The sequence below is a fragment of the Pteronotus mesoamericanus genome, unplaced genomic scaffold, assembly GCF_021234165.1.
Source record: "Pteronotus mesoamericanus isolate MK-2021 breed Mesoamerican mustached bat unplaced genomic scaffold, CSHL_Meso_final scaffold_232, whole genome shotgun sequence".
NCBI classification, from domain to species: domain Eukaryota; kingdom Metazoa; phylum Chordata; class Mammalia; order Chiroptera; family Mormoopidae; genus Pteronotus; species Pteronotus mesoamericanus.
The window spans coordinates 24,745,388-24,770,748 of record NW_026555311.1 but is presented as its reverse complement, the minus strand read 5'-3'; the positions used below and the strand labels follow the sequence as shown (position 1 = coordinate 24,770,748).

General features: G+C 36.0%; 1 protein-coding gene across 4 annotated transcripts in view; it reads left to right on the top strand.

Moving 5' to 3' along the window:
- The window catches only part of NUDT9 (nudix hydrolase 9), a 41,880-nt gene extending 25,926 nt beyond the window's left edge, over positions 1–15,954 (top strand). For all 4 annotated transcript variants that reach the window (XM_054591762.1, XM_054591764.1, XM_054591763.1 and 1 more), the window contains 2 exons: positions 919–1,003; positions 14,056–15,954. In XM_054591762.1, the coding sequence (XP_054447737.1) occupies positions 919–1,003; positions 14,056–14,234 (264 nt within the window). In that variant the 3' untranslated portion in view covers positions 14,235–15,954. The remainder of the gene's footprint in view (positions 1–918; positions 1,004–14,055) is intronic.
- The last annotated feature ends 9,407 nt before the right edge of the window (positions 15,955–25,361 follow it).

Below are 25,361 nucleotides of genomic sequence, written 5' to 3'. Positions count from 1 at the left end.
GCTTCGTTTTCTTTCTAGAGTTAGGATCTCTTCCTTATTTATTTGTATTGTCTAGTTTTTTGGTTACATTTGTGTTAGATGTCTTGATTCAAATGTGTTCATGAATTAATAGCTTAAATATTAGTTTTTACTAACTTTATAGATCTCCTTTGTTTAACTAGAAGAATCTATCTTTGTATGTCTGAAATGATAGTCACAGAAATTATTAAAACAGAAGAATACTTAAATTATAGACTTCAAAAAAACCCACCTAGCCCAAGTATTACTATTATTTCCACTGTACTCAGAAATGTATTTTTTCAAATGGAGAAACATTCAAACTAAGGCATGCATGTACAGTCTATTACATGACATGTAACCTAAAAGTTTCTAAAGAACCTATGAGGAAAATGTGTCTAGAACAGTCAACTTGGAGTCTTCATTCTCCTTTTTATTGTGTAAAACCTATAGTGAAGTGTATGAACACTCTTAATTCATACCACGCAGGACTTTTGCAGACTTTTCAGCAGATGATATAATCACTAAATGCAACCTCTTCTTATTATGTAATGAATACTTGTGACTTGCAAGTACTATTATTATTAAATTCTGAAGTTAGAGTCTGAGGTATTGGGTTTTGTGAATTTCAGTGTTGCCTCAAAGGTTCTTGAGAATATTGCTTCTTGGGAAATTTAAAATAACCGTAAGGAATGCTATGTTAAAGGTGTTATGGTATTTATATTTCTTTTTTTAAGGTGGTAAAAAACATATAATTTACCATTTTAATCATTTTAAGTGTATAGTTATGTTAATTATATGCACATTTCTTTGAAACAAGATATTTACATTGCTGGTTCTAATGAAGGTAATATGCTTCTATTCTACCTGTTCCTGTTTTACCCTACACATTTTTTCTTTGTCTGCCTGCTTTAAAAATAGATATATAAAGGATATGTTGATGATCCTCGAAACACTGATAATGCATGGATGGAGACAGAAGCCGTGAACTATCATGACGAAACAGGTAATTTTACTTATGCTTATTTAACTGACTGAGTTAGAGGATCAATTTAAGTCAAGCAGCCTACTAGGGCAAATTAAAGCTGGACTATTTTAGCATCTTAAGCCAATCAACCACTGATTGTAGGACTATATTCATATGAAACCAAAATTGTTGATATTGAAAGAATATGTAGAAGACAGTGTTAAAAGTATCATAGTACTATTTTTTTAATCCAGTGGTAGCATATAAAATTAAGATTGAATTTATGGACTAAAATTATGTCTTTAGGTTGTCAAATTGTATAGTATGACAGTCCATTTGTGCAAAATAAAAACAAAAGGTCTTGGAGATTTGGGTAGAAGTATGGCTAGGATAAAAGAAATGAGATTTATATCTGTCTTAGTATTTGAAATAATTTTATAACAAGTATGTACTATTAAAACACAAAACAATACCAAAAAAATCCAGATATTAAAAAAAGTTAAATGAATGCCTTTTCTCGTTTATGGATTTAAAAATTTGGAGGGATGGGCAAAATAAAATCTGTTATTATAAAAAGAGAGGGGAACTCTATCCTAAAAAAATTATTATAATATTTATACATTGAATGGCCTCTTTAGGAACATTTTATTACTAAATTGGATGACATTTTAAATATTTTATCATCTGTAGCATAATGAAATGAGGGTACCATTCAGAGAACTGAATGCCCTCCTTATGGCTCTATTCTGAGTTGTGTAACTGCAAATCACTTGCTCTTTTGAACACACTTTTTAACTTAAAAATTGTCTGTAATGAGAAGATCTTTCACTTTTACATTCTTTTGCTTCTTGAACTTGGGGCAGCTCACAGCATCATTTCCAATATTGTTACGGAACAAATGGACCCATGCGGGGGTTGCCCAGATGCTATTACCAAAACAACAACCCCTCCCCTTCCCCGGGGTCCTTTGCCCACCGCCCTTGGAATCACAGTTCTGAAAGGCAGAGTTTGGTGAAAAGGAAAGGAACTATTTATTCAAAAGTTATACAGGTTTGATTAACGTCACTCTTAAATCTCAAAATCCCTTTAAAACAATCACCAGTACACACTCAGTCCTGCCTTCTCCCCTTTGCCCAGTTAGACCAGTCAGGCCTGTCCGGGGTACCGTCCTTCAGAAAAAAAAAGAACAGAAGTCCGGGGCTCAGCTAGGCAGGCCTCTTGCAGTTCTCAGCACCATCCGCTGCATCGCTGTGATCTCCAGCTCTTAATCCGTAACCATGTGGCACTTTCTCCTGGCCCACTAGCAAGAGTCCTTTCTCCCCTCTTTCTTCCCGCACGGTCTTCACACTGTTCCCCAGAGTGTGTGTCTCTTTGTCTGTCCTGCAGGCCCCTGTCTCTCCTCCTCCCTCTCCCAGTTACATTCTGTCTTAAGTCTTTTAAACCTTCCTGATTAGCCTTGATATGCAAAATAACCCTTTTTGCATTTGAGGAATGAAGCTATCCTGTTATTGACATGCAAAATGACTCTCACTGACCCTGCTCAAGGCTCCCATCCCCCATGGCTGCTCGCCCTGGGGTGGGGAGAATATATTTTTTTGGACACCCCAATCTCTGGACCCCGTTAAAAATACCCTTTGTCGGGGGGCCCTGGATGTGCTCTGTTGCATTATTGCTATACAACTATCCTAACCAGGGTATTAGAAGAGTTTATCCTGGTATTGGGAACTTAGAAGAAATATTTCAGAGGGAGAGGTATGCAAATGTAACTTACAAGCAGGCCTATATGACTTAACTACTGATAAATTTATTAAATATTTATTTTTGGAGTTAAAAATAATGACTTATCTTCTAGAGGTTGATTTTATAGTTTTAGTTGTTCAAACCACTATCTTCTATTCTCCCTTTAAACTTAAAATATTTCTGGGCTTGTAAGTCCCAAATCTCTGCTCTGAGTTCGATTCAGATACTTGCTTTTTTTCTTCAGACTGTGCTTTTTGCCTTTTAGTATGCCTTTGTAGTGTGTTTTGAAAACTCTACAGGATGCATTCAGTAAAAGGATTAGGAACTGAAGCAAATAGGCCCTTAAGGTGAGATTTGTTTGAGTCAGGTTGTGCTTATTTCCTGTAGCTGTAGGTGTCAGAAACTAAAATTTCCTCCAGTGTTGTTTTTTTCTCCTCTGTTATGTCAGAATTTCCCGAAAGACTTGTTATTTAAGGTTTGAGCCACGTTTTTCTTTCAATTGTATTCTTCTGTTATTATATAGGAGCTCTATTGACGTGATGATGTAAGATGGGGATGGGGGGTGGGAAAGAATCAGAGGAGGACTCAGTCTTTTAGTGATTTGTTTTCCAAATCCTGGGCTATGACCTTCACAACTACTTCTCAGCTTTCTCTTTCCACCCTCCTGCTCCTTAAGAAAGACAAAAAAAATATAGTGTTGGTTTTTTCTCTTCCCTCAGATTGTTTAGGCTTTGGTAAATAGTTTTTCTTGAGGGCAGAATGCTTTGAGGGTACTTAAAAATGATTACTTTCCTCCTCTCTCTGCTGGAAGCAAGTGGGGATTTTTTTACCAATATTCACCCTAAGGACCTGGTGGCATTTTTGGAGTTAAAACTGAAGAAAATGTGACCTCCACTCCACTCCAAGACCAGATCTTCAGGAGATTTTCTCTTTCAAGTTAGTCTAAAGATCAGTTCCCCAAAATTAGTCAATTACCTTTTAAATGTTCCTACCACTTTGGTGGCTCTAATGGTGGGCTTCTGTTCCTGGTAAGTTGTGATTCTTTGTATATTTTAATTTAACTTTTAGTTTCAGGTTTACTTTTTATTTCTGTTCTCAGTTGATGGTTGGATATTATAGTTGCAATGAGGGTACACAAAGAGCTGTCATTTTAGCTTTTGAATTTATAAACTTGTGAGCTAAAATACTTGATTTTTTAAAAGAAATAGCTTTATTATTATTATTATAAATAGTAATATGTGTTTAGTATTTAAAAACAGATGATATAAAGAGAAAAATTTTTTTTAAAAACCAGTTATTTCATTTCGTAAAGGTAAACAATGTTGACATTTTGATTTTTCTTCCAAACTTCTTATACCTGTTTTTAAAATAAAAATGGGCTCATAGTATATGTTCTATTCTATTGAATTTTGGTCATTATTTCTTCAAATAAGTTCTCTGTCATTTTCTCACTCTCTTCTCCTTGTGGTATTCCCATGATGCAATTGTTGTTGAAGAATCAGATGATAGTCTAATTGATGCTCCCTTTTATGTAACTACCTGCTTTGTTCTTGTGGCTTTTGGGATTCTCCTCTTTACTTTAAGCCTTGTCATCTTAATTATTATGTATCGGGGTGTAAGCCTCTTTGGGTCCAACAACCTGTTTGGGACTCTGAATTTCCTGGGCTTGTGTGTTTTTTTGCTTCACCAGATTAGGGAAGTTTTCAGTCATTATTTCTTCAAATAGGTTCTTGATCCCTTGCTCACTCTCTTCTCCTCGTGATATTCCCATGATGTGGATGTTGTTGTGCTTCATGTTGTTCAATCTGTTTCTTAAGTTCTCATTTTTTTTTTTTAAATTCTTTTTTCTTTTCTCTGCGCTGCCTGGGTGTTTTTTATTACCTTTTTCCCCCCAAATCACCGATTCGATCATCTGCTTCATCTAACCTACTGCAGATTCTTTCCAATGTATTATTTATTTCAGATACTGCATTCTTTATTAAAAAAAAAGCTTAATAAAAAAGCTTTTTAATAAAGCTGGTCCTTTTTTTATAATTTCTGTCTTTTTTCATGCTATTGAGTATCCTTATAATCATTACTCTTAACTCTCTCTCTCTGACAAATTGCTTGCCTCCATTTCATCTGGTTCTTCTGCTGGAGTATTCTCTTGTTCTTTTATTTGAGGTCTGCTTCTTTTTATTTGTTTCTATGTATTAGGCAGATCGGCAAAACTCTGGTGCAGACCTTTGCCAAATGCTGGTTATTACTGGCCCTGAGCAACCTGTTTGGAGCTGTCAGTGATCCACACCATGTAGCTTCCTCTTCTGGGCCTGTTTGTGTGCAGAAAGAACCAGGTTGCATACCAAGGCCAGCTTTTACTAAGCACTAGGCCTGTGGCAGGCTCAGATAAAGACTCAGAGCTCCAAGAGATCTATCTGCCTTAGTTGTTTAACTTAATGAGTAATATAGCCTCAAGCTGTACTCTGCCGCCCAGTTTAAGCTCAGCAGGGTGGGGCAGAGTAATTCCTGTGGGCGGGTCTATTGCTTCCCTTCAGGCTGATGCCACTTGGAGGGGAGTGCTCTGCCTGCTAAAGATGTCTTCTACAATACGGGGAATGACACTGCACAGGGATCCTGGTGGCTGTTCCTTCAGTTCTCTCTCCAGAGCCACCATCCTCAGATTCTTCTAACGCTTCTTTGATCCTCTCTGCCCTCCTTCTGCTGGAGTGCAGGGTAAGTGTCTGAAAAGAGATTTTTGTGTCTTGGTCCTTTAAGAGGCTCTCTGTGTCTCCTGCCATCTCTCCCTGGTGGACAGAAACCCCGCTGTTTTTCACAAGTGGGTATTATCTGGGTTCCCTTCCTGGCTCTGATGCTATAGGCTGGGGAGCCCAGCTTTGGGTTAAGATCCCACACTTCTCACGGGGAACACGTATGCTGAAATATCCCTTGGGAACTTCAACTGCCGCCCAGGGGAACCCTGCCAGCCCTCTCATACCTCCTCCATACTCCCTACCAGCCATGTTGTGGTGAAGTGGTTTCTTCTGTCTGTTCTTGGTTATAAGGCTTCTCTCCAACTAGTGTTCAGGTGGTTTTTCAGAATTACCCCTTTACAATTTAGTTGTGATTCCAAATTGGTCCTGGGAGGAGGTTAGTGTAGCTTCCACTTATCCACTGCCATCTTGGGCCCTCTTAGATTTCCACTTAAAGATACATGGACGTCCCTTGAGAAGAGTGAAGCCTGGCCACCGGGCTGGCCTTGCAAGCACATACTGCCAGACCTGGAGTCAGCTGCCCACGTAGCAGTGAAAAGGCTGTGGGGTTTCTGTCTGCCAGGGAGAGAAGGAGCCTGCTGGAGACAAAGCCTCTTGTAGGTGTGTATACGTGTACACACACACACACACACACACACACACACGAGTATATAATATATATACTTTTTTAAGGGGCCAAAGCACAGGATTTTATTCGCAGCCACTCACCTTGGGCTCTGATGGGAGGGTGGTATGGACTGAGGTCACTTGAGCGTAGTCTGGAGTAGGAGGCATTAGGGAGAGATGTGGGTAGTGTCTGTTGGGATCCCTGCGCTGGAGAATCTCCCAGTATCCCAGCAGCCATTTTTCTTGAGAAGAGCAAGCTCCTCCCAGGTGAAAAATATTATCCAACCCCATGGGATACCACTCACGCCATCTTCTACAATCCTGTTCACCCTGTCCTCTGGAATCTCAGAATCTTGTTTGTCTCACCCTCTGGATTCCTGTTCACTCCACCCTGCAACATTTTTTCCCTACCCTCCATCTTAACTCCTGCTGAGGAGAGAGCAAACTCAGGGGGTGTCAGAGACTGGCTTTAGGGCGTGGCCATTCCATACATGCTCCTGAAACCAGACTGACATTTCCTCCTCATGGGAGAGCCAAAGAAACACCCTCCTGGTTTTCGGCAGACCCAAACTCTGGACTCTGGAGGCCCCACCCACTTTCCTACTAGGAGCCTTACTCTGCTTTTTAAGGAAATAATCTGGGACAGAATCAGATGTGTCGTTTGGGGATGGGAGAATGCGTCACACCATCTCCCTTGAAGCCTGAATGACACCTCTCCCCCATAGAAGATCCAGGAGTCAGTGACTAAGACTGACGGACTGGCAATAAGAGGAAGGTGGAGGCAGATTCTGTGGTACCTCGGGATGTTTGTTGACCCAACCCTGGGCGCTTTGCTGATAAATTCCAGCCTTACAGCACAGTTTGGCTCATACTGTACCCAGCCAAGCCCCAAGGAGACAGCCACAAATGGGATCGCTTGTAGTTTAAACTGGCTGCCGAGGGCTAGACATGGACAGCACCTGACATTGGCTTATACCAGCTTCAGACAACATAAGAGCTGTATCGAAAGGGAGAAGCTAGAAGGCAAGCACTAAACTCTGCTGAGATGAATTCAACTTTGTTCTTTTTCATTTTGTTATTTTATTTTTCATAACCTTATCATTATTAGTATTTTTTCCTGTGTTTATTTTCTTTCATATCTCTTATTTTACTCTTTCCTTTTCTTACTCCATTTTTCTATCTTCTTCCTTTTTTATTGTTTTATTCTTTCTTTGTTCTTTTTTGCCATCTTCCTCTTTCTGTTCTTCATTCTTTTGTTTCAATTCCTTCCCACATCTCATTGTCATTTTTTCCCTTTGGTCTGGTATTCTTTTTTTTTCCTTATAATATTCTGTTTCTCTTTCCTCTTTTGTTATTCTTTGCTCTTTTGTTGTTGATTTTGCTGTTATTGTTGAGGTTTTTTTTGCTTGTGTGTGTTTGTTCTGTCAGCACCTGTGCAACAGCATACAAGACATAGTTGAGGTTAAGGCTCTCAGTCAGGCAGCAGGAGGGGAGATTGTACCAACAAATGAGCCAACAATGATCAAGACCAAAATACAAGAAGAGAGCCCACATAACCTACACAAGGGACATTCCTAAAGTATTTAGCTCAGGAGATCAAGGAGTCTGCATTACTGGGTTTCATAGGACTGCTACCACATAAGGCAATACCACAGCAACAGAAAGTCAAAGCAGATCTCTCAGATGTATAGAAACAAAAAGAGGCAGCTTAAAAGGGGGATAAATAACCCCCAAATGAAAGAAAAGGAGGAATCCCCCAAAAAGAGCTAAATGAAATAGAGGCAAGCAATTTATCAGACTTGGAGTTCAAAGTAATGGTTATAAGGATGCTTAAGGAACATAGTGAAAACTACAAGAAAATTAGTGAAAATTATATCAGCATGAAAAAGGGCAGAGGAACTACGAATAAGAACCAGTTGGAAATAAAGAGTGCAATATCTGAAGTGAAGAATATACTAGAGGGAATTAAAATAAGACTATATGAATCAGAGGAATGAATCAGCAAATCAGAAGACAAGGTGGGAAAAAACATACACAATCAGAGCAACAAAAAGAAAAAAGACTTAAAAAAAACAAGGATAGTTTAAGGGAACTTGGGGACAACATGGAATGTAACAGTATCTTCATCATAGGACTACTAGAGGGAAAAGAAAATGGGTAAGGGATAGAAAACCTGTTTAAAGAAATAATGATAGGAAACTTCCCTAACCTGGGAAGGAAAAGTCATACAAGTTTAGGAAGCACAGAGAGTCCCAGTCAAGATGAACACAAAGAGACCAACAGCAAGACACATCATAATTAAAATGGCAAAGGTTACAGACAGAGAATCTTAAAGGCAGCAAGAGAGAGGCAGTTAGTTACCTACAAGGGAGTTCCCATAAGGCTGTCAGATGATTTATCAATAGAAACACTGCAAGCCAGGAGGGCATGGATGAAGTATTCAGAGTAATGAAAAGCAAAGATCTACAACCAACAGTACTTTATTCAGCAAGGCTGTCATTTAAATTGTAGGGGAACCCTAGCTGGTATGGTTCACTTGGTTGGAGATATCCCATAACTGAAAGTATGTAGCTTCCATATCCAGTCAGGCCACTTATCTAGGTTGCAGGTTCATTGCCAATATGGGTGTGGGTGCATGTGACCTTTGGTCTGGAAGTGTACAGTCTCTGGTTTGGATGTGTATGATCCCTGGTTCAGGTACACATGGAGGCTACCAATGATGCTTCTCTCACTTGTTGATGTTTCTCTCTGTACCTTCCTCTTTCTCTAAAAGCAATGAAAAATAATGTCCTCGGGTGAGGATAAAAAGATAAAATTGAAGGTGAAATAAAGAGCTTCCCGGACCAACCCCTCCCCCCCCACCAAAAAAAGAAAAGCTAAAGTAGTTTATTACCACCAAACCAGCATTGCAAAATATGTTAAAGGGACTGCTTTAAGAAAAAGAAGAAATAAGAACATAGATATAAAGGAAAAAAATAGCAGTTAATAAGAATCTATCAATAATAACCTTAAATGTAAATGCATAAAATGTTGCAATCAAAAGACATAGGATACCTGAATGGATAAGAAAACATGACTCAAAAATATGCTGTCTACAAGAGACCCGCCTCAGGACAAAAGATTCCCACGGGATGGAAGAAAGTACTCCATGCAAATGGAAAAAAAAGGCTAGGTGGCAAAACTTATATCTGAAAAATAGAGTTCAGAACAAAGGCCATAATAAAAGACAAAGTCACTGCAAATGTAGTCTCTTATTACAGCCTTGTAGATCAAATAAGATATAACTCTCGTGAACATATATGCATCCAATATAGGAGCACCTAAATACTATCTCTCTCACACACACACACACACACACACACACACACACACACAAACTCTTGGTAGACTTTAAGGTCAAGATTGACAGCAATACAGTCAAAGTAGGATTTTAACATTCCACTGACACCAACAGATAGATCTTCCACACACAAAAAAAATCAACAAGGAAACAGTGACCTTAAATGACACCCTAGATCAGATGGATTTAATTGATATTTACAGAACATTCCTTCCCAAGACAGCAGGAAACACATTTTTCTCAAGTGCACATGGATCATTCTCAAAGACAAACCAAATGTCAGGACGCAAATAAATCTTAAATTCAAGAAAATTGAAATCATATCAAACGTTTTTGGATCACAGTGACATAGAACTGGAAATCAACATCAATAAAAAACTCAAAAACATGCAAATACACAGAGGCTAAAAAGCAGGCTACTAAATAATGAATGGGTTATCAATGAGATCAAGGAAGAAATCAAGAAGTACCTGGCACCAAATGAAAACATACAACAACCAAAAAGCTGTCAGTCACAGTGAAAGCAGTCCTAAGAGGGAAGTTCATAGCATTACAGGCCTACCTCAAAAAGACAGAAAAATCTCAAGCACTCTCATCTTACACCTGAAAGAACTAGAAAAGCAACAAGAAAAACTCAGAATAAGGAGGGAGAAATAATCAAGATCAGAGTGGAAATAAATGACCTAGACAGTAAAAAGTACAATTCAAAATACCAGTGAATCCAGGAGCTGGTTCTTTGAAAAAGATAAACCAAGTGGATGAACCATTAACCAGACTCATCAAGAAAAAGAAGATTCAAAGAAATAAAACCAGAAATGATAGTGGAGAAGTAACAACTGGTAACACAGAAACACAAAGGAATGTAAGGAAATACTATGACAACTATATGCCAAGAAATTGGACAACCTGGACAAAGTGGACAAATTCCTGGAAACATACAATCTTCCAAAACTGAATCAGGAAGAATCAGAAAATCTGAATAGACTAATAACAACTAATGAAATTGAAGAAGTAATCAAAAAAATTCCAGCAAACAAAAGTCCTGGACCAGATGGCTTCACAGATTAATTTTACCAATCATTCAAAGAAGAATTAACACCTATCCTCCTCAAACTCTGAAAAAATTCAAGAGGAGGGAAGACTTCCAAGCTCTTTTTATTGTGCAAGGCTAGTATTGTCCTAATTCCAAAACCAGGTAAAAACCTAACGAGGAAAGAAAATTATAGGCCAATATCCCTGATTAACAGAGATGCTAAAATCCTCAAATATTAGCAAATTGGATCCAGCAATACATGAAAAAGATCATACACAATGACCAAGTGGGATTCATCCCAGGGATGCAAGGATGACACAGTAGTCACAAATCAGGTAATGTGATACATCATCTACACAAAATGAAAGATAAAAATCACATGATCATATCAATAGATGCAGAAAAAGCATCTGATAAAATCCAGCAATGATTTAAATGATAGATTAGGGTTAGGTTAAGGATTAGTGGGATCATACCTCAACGTAATAAAGGAAATATACATAAAACCTGCAGCGAACATCTTACTCAATGGGCAAAACCTAAACTGTTTCCATTAAGATTAGGAACAAGACAGGGGTCGACCACTTTCACCTCTCTTATTCAGCATAGTACTGGAAGTCCTAGCCACAGCAATCAGACAAGAAGAAATAAAAGCATCCAGATTGAAGAGGAGGAAGTAAAACTGTCATCATTTGCCAACAACTTGATATTGTACATAGAAAACCCTATAATCTCCAGCAAAAAGCTACTAGACCTAATAAATGAATTTGGCAAGGTAGCAGAATACAAAATAAATACTCAGAAATTGATGGCATTTTTGTACACCAATATTGAACTATCAGAAAGAAATTAAGAAAACAGCCCCTTTTACTATTGCAACATAACCTAGGAATAAATTGAACCAATGATGTAAAAGATCTGTACTTGGAAGCTATAGGACACTGAAAAAAATATTGATGAAGATACAAGTAAGTGAATATATAAAATATATGTTCATGGATTGGAAAAATTAACCTCATTAAAATGTCCATACTACCCAAAGCGATCTATAGAGTCAGTGCAATTCCTATTAAAATACCAATGGCATATTTCACAAATCTAGAACAAATATTCCAAAAACTTATATGGAACCAAAAAAGACCCTGAATAGCCTTGGCAATCTTGAGAAAGAAGAACAAAGTTGGAGGGATCATAGTACCTGATACCAAACTATATTATAAGGCCATTGTAATCAAAACAAACTAGTAGTGGCATAAGAATGGATACATAGATCAATGGAACAGAGCAGAGATCCCAGAAATGAACCGATGCCTTTATGATCAATTAATTTTTTACAAAAGGGACAAGAGTGTAAAATGGAGTAAAGACAGTCTCTTGAATAAATGTTGGGAGAACTGCACTGGTACATGCCAAAAAAATGAAACTAGACCACCAACTTACACCATACACCAGAATAAACTCAAAATGGATGAAAGACAAATATAAGCCATGATACCATAAAAATCCTAGAGAAAAACAGAAGCAGTATAATTTCAGATATCTCGCAGAGCAATATTTTTTCTGATCTATCTCCTAAGGCAAGGGAAAGAAAGGAAAAAATAAACAAATGGGACTACACATCAAATTAAAAAGCTTCTGCACAGCTAAAGAAACCATCATCAAAATGAAAAGGGAACCGACTGTATGGGAGAACATATTTGCCAATGATATACTGGACAAGGATTTAATCTCCAAAATATATAAAGAACTTATATGACTCAACACCAGGAACACAAATAATCCAATTGAAAAAATGGGCAAGGGACCTGAATAGACATTTCTCCAAGGGTGACATGCAGATGGCTGATAGACAAATGAAAGGATGCTCAGCATCACTAGCCATCAGAGAGATGCAAATTAAAACTACAATGAGATATCACCTCACACCTATCAGAATGGCTATCATTAATAAGTAAACAAACAATAAGTGCTGGCAAAGTTGTGGACAAAAGGGAACCCTAGTTTACTGTTGGTGGGAATGCAGACTCGTACAACCACTATAGACAACAGTATGGAATTTCCTCAAAAAATGAAAAATGCTACTACCTTTTGTCTCTGTGATTACACTTCTGGGAATACATCCTAAGAATCCCAAAACACTAATTTAAATGAATATATGCACTCCTATGTTAATAGCAGTATTATTTACAATGGGCAGTATTTGGAAACAGCCTAAGTACCCATCAGTAGTTGAGTGGATAAAAAGGCTGTGGTACATTTACACAGTGGAGTACTATGTAGCATTATAAAAAGGAATTCTTACCTTTTGCAACAGCATGGATGGAACTGGAAACTATTATGCTAAGTGAAATAAGCGAGTTAGCGGAAGACAAATACCATATGATCTCACTTATAAGTAAAATCTAATGAACAAAACTAACAAGCAAATTAGAATCAGAGGTATAGAAACATGTAACAGATTGACAGCTGTAAGATGGGAGGGGGAAGATGTGAACTGGTTGAAAGAAGGTGGAGGGAGTAGTCAAAGAACATAGAGGAAGGACTGTGGTCATGGACAACAGTGTGGGGATTGCTTTTGGGAGTCGGGGGTGGGCTGTGTGGTGGGGATCAGGGGGGAAAAACTGCGACATCTGTAATAGCATATACAATAAAATGTTTAAGAAAATAAAATAAAAACATAAACCAAAGTATTTACCGAAAACCAAATTAAAAACCCCATAAAAATGTAACTTTCCCTGGATTTGAGGTCCTCTTTCAAAGAAAGGAAATCTTTCCCTATCACTTTATACAGATTTGCTTCATTTTTAATGATTATATGGAGGTCCACTGTGTAGCTTTCCCATCATATTTAATCTGTGCCTTATGGTTATGTACATTTTTTCCTTTTTATAAATATTGTTGCCTTGGGTACCTGAATAGATTTGTCTTTGTATTTTCTTATGACAAATTCTTTGAAGTGGAAATGCTGGATTGTTTATTGTATCCTCAGTGTCTGGTGCATAAGAGGCACTCATATTTGTTGAATCAATGCTCATTAGAGAGCATTTGCTTTTTAAAAGTACTTGATAAATTACTTTTATTGATTGCCAAATTATCCTATAGATAAATGCCATTTACATTCCTAACAGTGATTGAGAACATTTTTTTATAGTTAAAATTGTAAAAGTCAATACAGTACATGTGTTCATTAATATAATTATAAATATTTTCCTTTATGATTTTTAATTTTGTGTCATACTTAGAAAAGTTCACTTACCCAACTCTAAAACAAGTCATCAATGATGATTTTTTTCCCTAATATTTAAATCTCTAATCTCTCTGGAATTTATTTTCATATAAGGTTTTATGCTTATTTATATATGAATTTGTTATTTTTACAATAATATCCTTACTTTCTAAAGAGAAAAGTTTTCCTATTGGTGCCTCCACTTAAAGTTTAGAAACTTCGTTAAAATTTGGAGATTTGGAAAATTTGTACTAGCCTAGTTTTTAATTCACTTGGCCACCTAAGACAATGATTATTTATTTTTAGTAAGAATACTTGAAGACAGAGAGTTATGTGAAAAAGAAATGAATAAATTAATTACTTTTTCTTGGTTATGGTTTTTTCTTTGTTAATCAGGTGAGATCATGGATAACCTCACCCTCGAAGCTGGAGATGATGCTGGAAAAGTGAAGTGGGTGGACATCAATGATAAACTCAAGCTCTATGCTAGTCACTCTCAGTTCATCAAACTAGTTGCAGAGAAGAGAGATGCACACTGGAGCGAGGACTCTGAAACTGACTGCCGTGGATTATAGCTCACAACCTCCATGTAAACCAGAATTCAGCAAAGGAGCATGTACTGAAAAGACGGCACTGTCACAGAACTGATACTAGCAAGAGGGCAGGGTTGATGACTTGGAAATAATTTTGTTCACTTTTAAAATGATTTTCATTTAGGTTTTACATCAGAATAAAATTAGATATGGTGAAATCCAATATGGTATTTTTGGCTCTCGAGTCAAAAGAAATATAATCATATTTTATATGTATTCTATTTAAGCATGCCTTTAAACCAAATTTAAACAACTTTGATGCTCTTTGCTTTTTGGCGGGAGGATTTAAGTTTTGTTTATTGAAAATCATTAAAACATATGTAGTCAGGAGATGCTATGTTACACATAGGTGGTATCTGTTCTGGTAGTTCTGTATTTGTTAAGTACTAGTTCTCAGCATGAAAGTTGTTGTGATGCTATGATAGCAAGGGGGCATGTTAAGTGTGCTGACTTATTTTTCAGAACCAAATTAACCCATTAGCCTCTATCAAAAGTTTGAAATTTTTTTCAGAGACTCTAACTCTGTTTTTTGAACCATTGCTCTAATATAAAAAAAATGGAGCACAGCCTTAAGGACAACAAAAAAATAAACTACAATGGACAGACATTATGCCATTGGCACTCCAGGCCTTCCCTCACACATGAAGAAGGGGCTATGCAGGTAGAACTTTAGGTGGCCCAGGTCCCAGGGGTTCCCCGGCACTGAATAATGTGTACTTTCTGTCTGTATGCATGTTCTCACTCCACCTTAAATGCTGCTATCCTGCACTGCTTTACAGGTAAAGTAGGACTTGATGTTCTCTTGAAGGTAAGTTTCTGGTCAGCTATAACTTCTGCTTTCAGTCCGGTCTTTGTCAGTTCTTTTTTTGTTGTTGTTTCCCTTGCTTTTCTGTGGCCTGAGGATGTTTCTGCCATATCAAGCTCCATTAGGAGGAGCACCAACATTGTGTAATCTGAGTTATCTTTTAATGATTTGCTTCACATTTTGCTTTATATGATCTTGTTGAAGCTGATTTCAAAAATGGGAACTTTATATATTCTTGTCTTTAGAAGCTTCAGTTTTATGAGGAAATTTCAGCCCTCTTAGTCAATAAAGATCAATGAATAAGAGTTTATGTTCTCATTTTCAAAAATTCTAAGGTAAAAATATATCCAAGAAATTAGTAATCTACATTAATATATTTATCTTACTCTATTGATTATAACTGTATATGTTATAAATGAATTAAAATAGATGTTTAAAAAGGAATTAGAATCAGAGACAGATGGAGGTCTTGGGTTAGTTGCTTTTGTTAGGGCATATTAGGGATTGAAATAGTCTTTTGAGGGACTCACTGTTAATTTAATTTCCAGAGAAAAAGAATGCTCTTGGGAGCAGGGGGGAGGAAGGAAAATAAAAGTGCTTTGTCTCAGTGAATATGCATCTCATATCCTGGCTAAGATATCTATTGGGAAAATGCCATGATTATCAACTGCTAAACTAAAGTGGGGTCTGTCTTAGTTCCATCTTCATTCCAGATGGACAACAGATGAAGCATTTGAAGAAAAGGAGGTTTAGAGAATACAGACATGGTTGTTTTTTCTTTAGACATTTGAGAATAGTATTAAGCTTACTTGTAGCTAGAGGACAGAACTAGGGCTAAGGTAAAACAAAAGGTTTAGGGTTTTTTTTCTCCCCTGATTTGGTGGTAAAACTGAACTGACAGAGCTTTTTTTTTTTTTTTTGCCCTTATTGTGGCTGTCAAGTTTTGCTGAGAAACATTAGGATATTTGCCTTGACCTCCTCTGAAGAGTTACAAGGTTTATGTATGGCATTTTTTCTAAAATCCATAAATTCCTGGTCCTTGGGTATGTAAGTAGGGACATGCACATTACAAGAGGGGTAGAATGACCTCTCAGCATAAAAGTCTAATTCTACTTTCACTGTTTTGCAGGAAGAAATTGCTTCTTTCTGGCACCAAATAGAATACTTTAAAATTGAAATGCCTTACAGAAGCTCTTGAGAAAGTTTGAGCAATGTCCTTAAGACTGACATTTACTTTTGTTTAATAGTTTTTATATATTTAAACTGATATTAGTAAAGATATTAGGTTATATTTAAATTTTATTTAAAGAATGACTAAAGCACATGATCTGTAGGTAATAAATTCTTTGTTGCACTTTGGAGTTTTTGCTGCAACCTTTAAAAAGTATGCAAAAGGATAAAACTACTGCTATAAATTTATTGGTAAAATAGAAGTAGATAATCTTCTGATAACTGTGAGTATCCAGCACATCTGTAATAGAGAAAAAACATTAAAATTTTAGTTTAAGACATTTCACTAGATGATATCGCTTACGTATTTGCTTTTCTTAGATATAAAGAATATTTTTGTTTCTTAGAGATACTTAGTAAAATAAATACTAATAATAGATACCATTTGTTGATTCTACATTATATCACTTAATCCTCACAACAATCCTTTGAAGTTAGGTAGTAGTATTCCCATTTCAAGGGTGAAAATGGTATTTAAAAAGGGTGCCCCAACGTTTATTCAGTAAGGGGCAGAACTAGGATTTGAATCCTGGTCTGCCTGGTTTCAAAACTTATTCTCTGTCTATTGCATTCCCTATTAAGGGTATGAAGTTTTCATGATTTGTTACTTTAGGTATGCAGTTTGGAAGACTAACCCATAGTAATACATTTATGGTTTGTGGCTTGAAATTAAAGGCCATATCTGATTTGGATAGTACTGTTGACATGGTTTGCATAATTTGGCCCAAAAACAATTTAACCTAAAGATAGATACATAATCAGTGTTTGTCTTGCCAGTAGGTACTCTTGAGATTTGAAAGAGTTTCAAACTCAAATAGAAGCATATGCTAAACTTGCATAAGAGCATAACTATCTAAAAATCTAAATATTCAGTAGCTAAAGAGGGCACTTGAAAATTCTAACCACTTTAAGAGGCTAAATGTTACTCTGTCTTACAGTGTAAGGACTTTTGTTACTGGTATTTTCTAAAATATTTATGAAATTTTAACAAATAATCTGATTTTAAAATACATCCTTTGAAGAAAGCATTTGTATTAATTTGGTCTTGTTCAAACCTGTGCGTATAGTATTATTAATTTATCAACATGTACACAATCTGAAACTATTAAACAAGATAAAAATGTTTAAAACGTATACTAATTTTATAATAAATGTATGCTTGAAAGGAGGTTTTACTGACCTTGTATAACTTCTGATATAGTGCTGAGAGATTTATTTCTTCTGAAATAAATGATACAGATTATAGTTATTATGTGAAGGCATTTTTTTGCCATAATTTCTTCTCCACCCATGTCTCCCATATTAGTGCTGATGGGTTATTATTGGTACAATCATGTATGTTAGGAGTTAGGGAATAATGTGGTTCTTTTATATCTAAATGCTGATAAATTGAATCCTCAACTGTCTTTTCTTCAACATAGAGCTTAATTCCTCCCACTATGGCCCCTGACAGTCCGATGAGAACATTTGAAGTGGTAGGAAACACTAAATAAGAACACGAGGGCAATGAAACTTGTCAGAAGGAGAACTTGGGTGAAATCTAATTCCTTTCTCAAGATTGGCATTCAGAGTATTTTATTTGTCGGCTTCTCTCTAAGTAGATTAAAGTAAATAACATACTGTATATAATTTTAATTGACAATCCAGATATTTAAAAAGGAATATATCTTTTATATATTTTAAATGAAAGCAAACTTGGGTGAGAATCAAAATGGAAGTCTCAAGGTTTGTAGCTTTCCATCAAGTGCGCTGATGTTTTGTGTTAAGGAGATATGTTGCCTTGAGATGAGGCCATTCCTGCCAAGGAAGGCTTTGCTTTTTGCTGACTATGAATTGTCCATAAGACAACAGTAAGTTTGAGGTAATATTTACTGTTTGAAATTCTTAACCTAATGTTGCATATATTTCTGTAAAATGAAATTTTGTTAAATACCATGGGCATTATGAAAATACCTTTTTTGACCTGCAGAAATTCTGCTTTAAAGATCTTGGAGAAAATTGAGCTTATAATTCATAAGCTCTAATTTGGTTAGATCAGTTGGTTCAATTCTGCCATATATTTTTATGGTTCCCAAGAATTATGCTTACCTTTCCTGAGAGTAAATTTCACTTTCATCAATATAATCATAGAAATTAAGTCTTACCCCAAAGAAGCCCTAAAAAAAAAAAAACAACCCAAAACATATTAATTAAGTTCATTAATAGATTTGTAGTTTATAATAGCTTAAAAATTAATGTGGACTTACCAGGAGTTGGTTCAAAATAGAAGTGATTAACTGAAAGAAGAAAAATCAAATCTGTGCTGTCAATGGATTTATTTTTTAACTTACTTTTAACTTAGTACACATATAAGTTAAAATATTTTCTATATGAAAATCTTTGTTTTTAATAAAAAGTTAATTCCATTTTACTGCTTAGTTTTCTATTTGCATGGTATAAGGTTTTTAAATGAATATGCAGTATTTGTATTTAAATTTTCTTCATTTTGTCAACTGTAGTTAAAAAATGTAGAAATTGGTAAAAAAGTCACCTGTAATACCAGAGACAGTTTAACATCTTGGTTAATGTAAGGCTAGTTAGTGAATTGCTCATTTCACTTAATACCATTGGTGTTAATAAATGGTAATAAAAAAACAACAAAGAAAAAAAAATTCCCTAATTCACATATGTATTTTCCTATAACTGCCATGTGTCTGTATTCACTGTATTCACTAAAAGACATAAAATTGATATGAATGGTTAAGAAACTTACTGCGTACACTTCCATACAAGTACTTTCTTAAATTATGCAACTTCCCTGTGCGAATGATACTTGAACCAACATTTTAGGACACCTATGAATACTTTGAGAGTTTGCTTACCCAACCACTTTCACTGGAAAAGCATTCCTTCGTAGCTTCCACGTGGTCCTTTTTTAAACGATTGTCAGGTTACTCAAGAAATTGACCTTTCTACCAAGAAGGCAAATAGCTATTTGTAGGGCTGCCAGATTAAACACTGTCCTGACTTTTTCTTGATCTGAGAAAAGGTTTGTTCTCTTAGGATGCCTTGTCCTGTTCCCTGACTTAACTAGGATCACGGAGCGGGGCGGGGGTGGGGGTGGGGGGGGGAACCTTGAGACTATGAAGATACAGTGATTTCTGTAAATTGTTCTGTTAGGATTCTTTCCAGCATGGGCTGTGGCCAGCAGCGCTTTAAAAAAGTTCAGAAAAAATGAAATACAAATAGGTATCAAGTGTTCAGGTCTAGGTAGTTTGAATGAGTCATGTCTGGGAAGTCAGAATTTTCACTGGAAGGGAACTTGGTGCTAAATACGTATATTTACCCAAGGTCACACAGATAATTTAATTGTAATGACAAGATTAGAATTCGGGCTTTTCAACCGCAGGCCAGTGCTGTTTTAGCCTCATTTTGATGTAAAGATGAACTTGCTAATTTTGTAGTTACCAAAATCATTGAAGGTAGTGGTTTCCTAAAACATCTTTAGTTAGAAATACGGAGATTTCATTTTTCTTTTGGAGTTGGACTATAATGCTGATTAAATAGAATGGATTGTAGGAAGAGGAATTAGCCATTTGGACTCAGAAGACTTAGGTTCTTAGTTAGACTTGGACGCTACTTGTTTGATCTTAAAGTTTCTGGGACGCTTCAGTATTCAAGATGGTTGACTTGAAATAGTCTATTAAAGAATCTTGAAAATTTTATCTTAGGCACACAAATGATTTAAGTCTAACTTTTCTGACATTTTTACAAAATATTGTGTATCCCCAATTCTAAGATACCATAATTGTAAAATATACCATTTAGTTAATGATAGCATTTAAAGAAAAGGGAGATCCTAGATGAAATGTATGTCTGTGTTGTAAGATGTATCTTGATTTCAGAAAACTAAGTGTGAAAAGTATTTTTTAGACTGGGAAATAGAATTTTTTAATGTTACCTTTTGTAACTCCTTTGAAGTATTTCTCTTGTGTTTTTGTAAATTAAGATTCTGAATAACTTATTGTATCAATAAAAGTCCTCTTCAAAAAGTTGAATGATGTGCAATTCAGTAAAAAAACTATCTGTTGGGATTTAGGTTTGATAATCTTTAATGCATTGTATGTTTATGCTAATGCTTTGTTAGTGAAGAAAGAATCAAGTCTGTTTCATCTCTCCTAAAACAGTTTGTAACAAGTCTTTTGATTCTTCACTTTCACCTTCATCAATGATAGAGGAGGTTGTTTTGTTGATTTATTATAGTTTGGATGAATTAAATAAATAGATGTAGAACTGTTTGCAGGCATTGAGATTGTGTTTTTGTCTTTAAATTTAATAGCTGTGCTTTATTTTGTTTCCAAATGACTTGGAATAATAAAGACAGTAATTTTCATAATGAACTGGCTAATCTTAGGTAGGGTATGGAATGCAGTATTTTTATAAACGTTATAGATTGACAGTCTAGACGATATTTACCTGTATAAGATCATTAGGTGTCAGGACCTAAAATAAAGGAAATAATCAAATAATCAAGGTTAAATTCAGCATTTTATCTATTCTATATTATACATTTTATATTACCTTGATTAATAAAAACATGCTTTTTAGAGTTCTTAGCATTTCTAAAATTATGTCATTAAGATTCATGTTCATTAATAGAGTTAAATAAACCCCCATAGCCAACTCCCTTATTTTCTTTCATGGGTTCCAGGCATAGCAGGGACCTTTGGAAAGATCATTATACTTATGCTTACTAGGTTGGGAAAAGGCTATACGTTGGGATCACTTCTTTATGAAAAAAAACTTCAATGTCACGTCCTATAATTTTAGGAAAAATTGCTATCATATACACATCTTATTTTTTGGTTTGTGACTGAGTCAGTCTTGTAATACGTAGTTATTCCTCATTCAATAAAATTCTTGTGAAAAGTAAAATTTAAATAACCCTTTTATACCACGACCATAATGTTAAGCTATCATTCAAAGGCTTCTAGAACAGGCTCCATTTCAACAAGAATTCATTTCCCCTCATTAATGGCAAATGTAAGCATAAAATTTAAGAGGTAAAATAGGCTTTATAAATAAATTTTCACTTTTATATTTTAGAAGAAAGTAAGGCTCAATGGAGTTTGAGATTACTCCAAAGTAGTAAATGGTAAAGCTTGCATCCTCAGTTATTTGATTTAAAACGCTTTTTCTACTAGCCTCTTAGGTTCTCTCCACATAATCAAGGAAATTTCAGGTTTTAGGTAGTTTGGTTTTCAAGGGTATGCGAGGCTTGCACATCAAAGGACTCAAATCAGACAAAATATCTGTAACTAATGATCCCCAAAAGAGAATGGTAACCATTAATTCTTGATAGCAAGTTTCTCTGATAAAATCTAAAGAATTTTCAAATTTTGGATTCATTTAAATACTTTTAAAAAGGGAATTTTAAGTATAATTACCTGATTTGGATCATATGGAAAAGGAAGAGGAATGGGTATCTACAAAAAAAGAGGAAAAAAGTGAATTGTGAATAGACTAAATATGAACATTTTGTTTTGAGGTGTTTTCTCATTCTTCCATTTATCCATCCATCCAGTCTTTACTGAGCAATTTATGTGCTCTCAGGGAGCCCACCTTCTAGTTGTAGAGGTTAGATTTTAGTGGATTTTAAATAATTTTTGTCTTTCAAGAGGTATGCTTTGCTTGCTTAATTAGTCAAACCTAAAGCTCAGGAATCTTCTCTACATGTTGATAATTCTTGCAAATCTGTCAGTTTCTCTACAAGGCATTCTTTGCCTAATATTTAATGCTACTCTGCCACCTGGTGGAAGGAAGAGTTTCTATTTCAAATACTAGTGATTTTTTTTTTTTTTTTTTTTTTTTTTGGCCACGTAGATTGACATAATTTTTTTTTTTTTTAAATAACAGAGATTCCAAAATCCTTAAAAAAAAAACAAAAAACTTCACCTGAAGACATGCTTATTGACTTTTAGAGAGAGGGGGCAGGAGGGAGAGAAACATCGATGTGTGAGAGAAATATCAACAGGTTGTCCCGTTGTACACCCCTGACTGGGGATCGAGACTGCAACCTAGGCATGTGCCTTGACTGGGAATCCCACTCTTCCAATTATGAACCAAGACCCCAGGATTTAGCATTAATCTAAAACATCTTATTGAATGTCATCCCTAAAAAGGGAAACGATGCACATAGATTTAACTAGAACCAAAATAATGAGCAATTAGTTAAAATGCAAGTTCTTAGAAATTTAGTGGCAAATAGTCAGTTAGGACGTGAAAATATTTAGAAGAACGTTTCCCTGAGGACTGTAACTTCAGTGACAAATTTGCAAAAGCCTACTTAAAGTTGATAAATAAACCGTTTGAAATTAAACTCAAGCAAAGGGAAGGTGTTTGTTACATTTAGATATAAAAACAAAATTATGCAAAATTATTTATATTATTTTACAAATATTTAGCTGATAAACAAGAAGTTAAGCAAGATCCTATTTTAAAATGTGTGTGAACTTTCCAAAACATCATTGCTTAAATACTGCCCAAATTTAACATGTTTCCAACCTGTGTTGCAGTCAGTCTCGTTGTACTGGTCATTCTTCCCCCAAATTGCCATGTCCTTCTTAGGTCTGTCCCAGGCATTTGTGGTTCCCTGGGCCTGGAGTGCCCTGCCCACTGCCCATCCTTCATGACCTGGCCAGATACCATCTCCTCTGTGAATGCAGTTTTTGATTCACAGCCTAAGCCAGCTTTGTATTTACATCTAGAAGCACTTATCACATCACAGTTTTTTCTTCTATGAATCTCTCTTCCTCATCAGGCTTACATTTTTTGTGTTTCCAGCCCCTCACTATAGACCCTATCATATAGTAGACATAGTAAATATTAACGGAATGAATGCCGTCTGTACTGGCAAAAGCATTACATATAGAACAAAGGCAATTCTATTATTATTTACCATTGTTCTGGACTTTATTAAATAAAGTATTGTAAGAATCCAGTATTAGGAAGATGGGAGAGGGTCCGACAAGAAGAGCCAACTAATTATTATTGTTTGCCTTGTGAGAAAAACTTAAAGAGGGCTGGGAAAAACCTCTAGCCAGAAAGAAGCAACAAAGTGACTTAGAAAAAGAAACAAAATGGGTATTACAGCAAGAGGTTCCTATTCTCTTCTTGAAGAGTGGCTTCATCATAGTTACAGTAATTCAGTATAAACACCTTTTTGATAGTAAGTGGAGAAAGACACTGGAAGAAGTCACGGAAGATCTGGGGAGAAGTCTGCTAGCCCCTGGTCACACCCACCAGCAGCTCTGTGGGGAGGGAAATGTGAGCAGCTCATGCCTGGCAATCTCACAGAGCTTCATAGCTCTGCATTAAAATTTGGAAATTTTCATAATCATCACCCAACTGATAAATACTTTTTTCACAACTGGAGATTTCCCAAAGCCATACTTACCGGAGGCAGTTGTAGGGGTGGGAAAAATGGGAACTGAGGAAGAAATGGTGGTCCTTGTGGTGGGTAAAAGTAAAATCTCTGCAAAAAGAAACATGGATGTCAGCGATTGCAGACAACTGTAAGCTTTTAAAATGACGAACAGGTCATTTGAAAATACAACTAGAAGTTTACCTGACCACTGGAACTGCCTCCAGATTGTTCGAGCTTGTAAAACAATAACAGCAATAAGGTGAAGCAACATATGGCAATACATTACTCATTACAAAGAGATTTTATTCTAAATGAGAACAGGTAACAAACCACCATGGAGCATTTTACCCATCAGTGATGTAGTTTCACCTCTGAAATAAAACACTGTTGACTACCTAATAGGGGAAAGTTGAATTGTTTTTGTCCAGTGATCAGAACGTGTACATTTTGCCTTTAAACTTATTTCCAAAAAATGTGTTTATTCACATTTCTTCAAGTTAATTACATATTGGATGCCTCTTTATACTTGAATCAACAATATTCTGTTTACTTCTTAGCATTTAGAAGTTCAAAGTAAAGGGAGTATGGATATGTAAATTTAAATTTTGTATCCCCAAACACAAATTGTAAAAGCTCCCTTACTTCTCCCAAAGCTCCTTTGTTGCAAAAGAAAAAAAAATGTGCAGGGGAGAGACTTGCCTACTTGGTGTCCTACATATTCAGACTGTAACAGACACAGATTTGACTCTTACATCTCATTTGTATAGCTGCAGAAGGCATGGTTATAGTCACCATGAGATGGCTTGGGGTAAGGATATTGTAAATAACATTCAATTCAAACTGTGTAATTAAGACCTAGGTCATTGCAGAGTATTTGTTCTATATTGCCAAGTTTATCTGAGAGTCCCGTGTCAAAGTTAGGACTCTTCAGTGCTTTAGATGTGTTTTCATCATTCTCACAAGGTTCTGAGGCAGTTCTTAGAATTCATTTTACAGACAGGGAAGTCATGGGTTAGTTCTTTCCTCAAGGCCTCACACTTAGCAAATGGTACATGAAGCTGGGATTTGTGACAACAGTACATTCCTAACATTACAACTTTTGTGGACTCCACTTCCCTCTGTTGTGAAATGAAAGCATATTCAAAATGCTTTCTAGCCCAGAAATACTGTCTCTAGAATGGAAGCGGAGTGGACAGCTCGCAAGGGCACTCACCGGGATGGGCAGAGCAGGGGCAGTGCTCAGGAGGACAGCCAGGATGAGAAATTTCATTCTGAAGAAAGTCTGGAATGGAAGGGTTAGGAGATCGTTGTCAGTTTTTTCTATCTAAACTCTATTCCCATTGTAAATAGACTGTCTAGTTAGAGGTTTTGAAAGGGTGGTCAGGCTAAATTCTGTCTCTAGATTCAGGTTTTGAAAGCCTACGACAGTGCTTTAAACACTTTGCCGTTAGATGACTAGCTTTCTCTGGCTCATAACATTGCATACAATTTCTACTCTTCCTCATAATCTCACAGGTCAACCTATATCTGTTCGGTCCCTGAAGTTATTTGAATTTGTGATCTCTACCCACAAGCCTTCAAACACCATTGACATATTATCCTTAGTATGGGGAATGTGCCACTCCTGGCTCAAATGAGATTTCTTATGTAATATACAAATAAATCCACA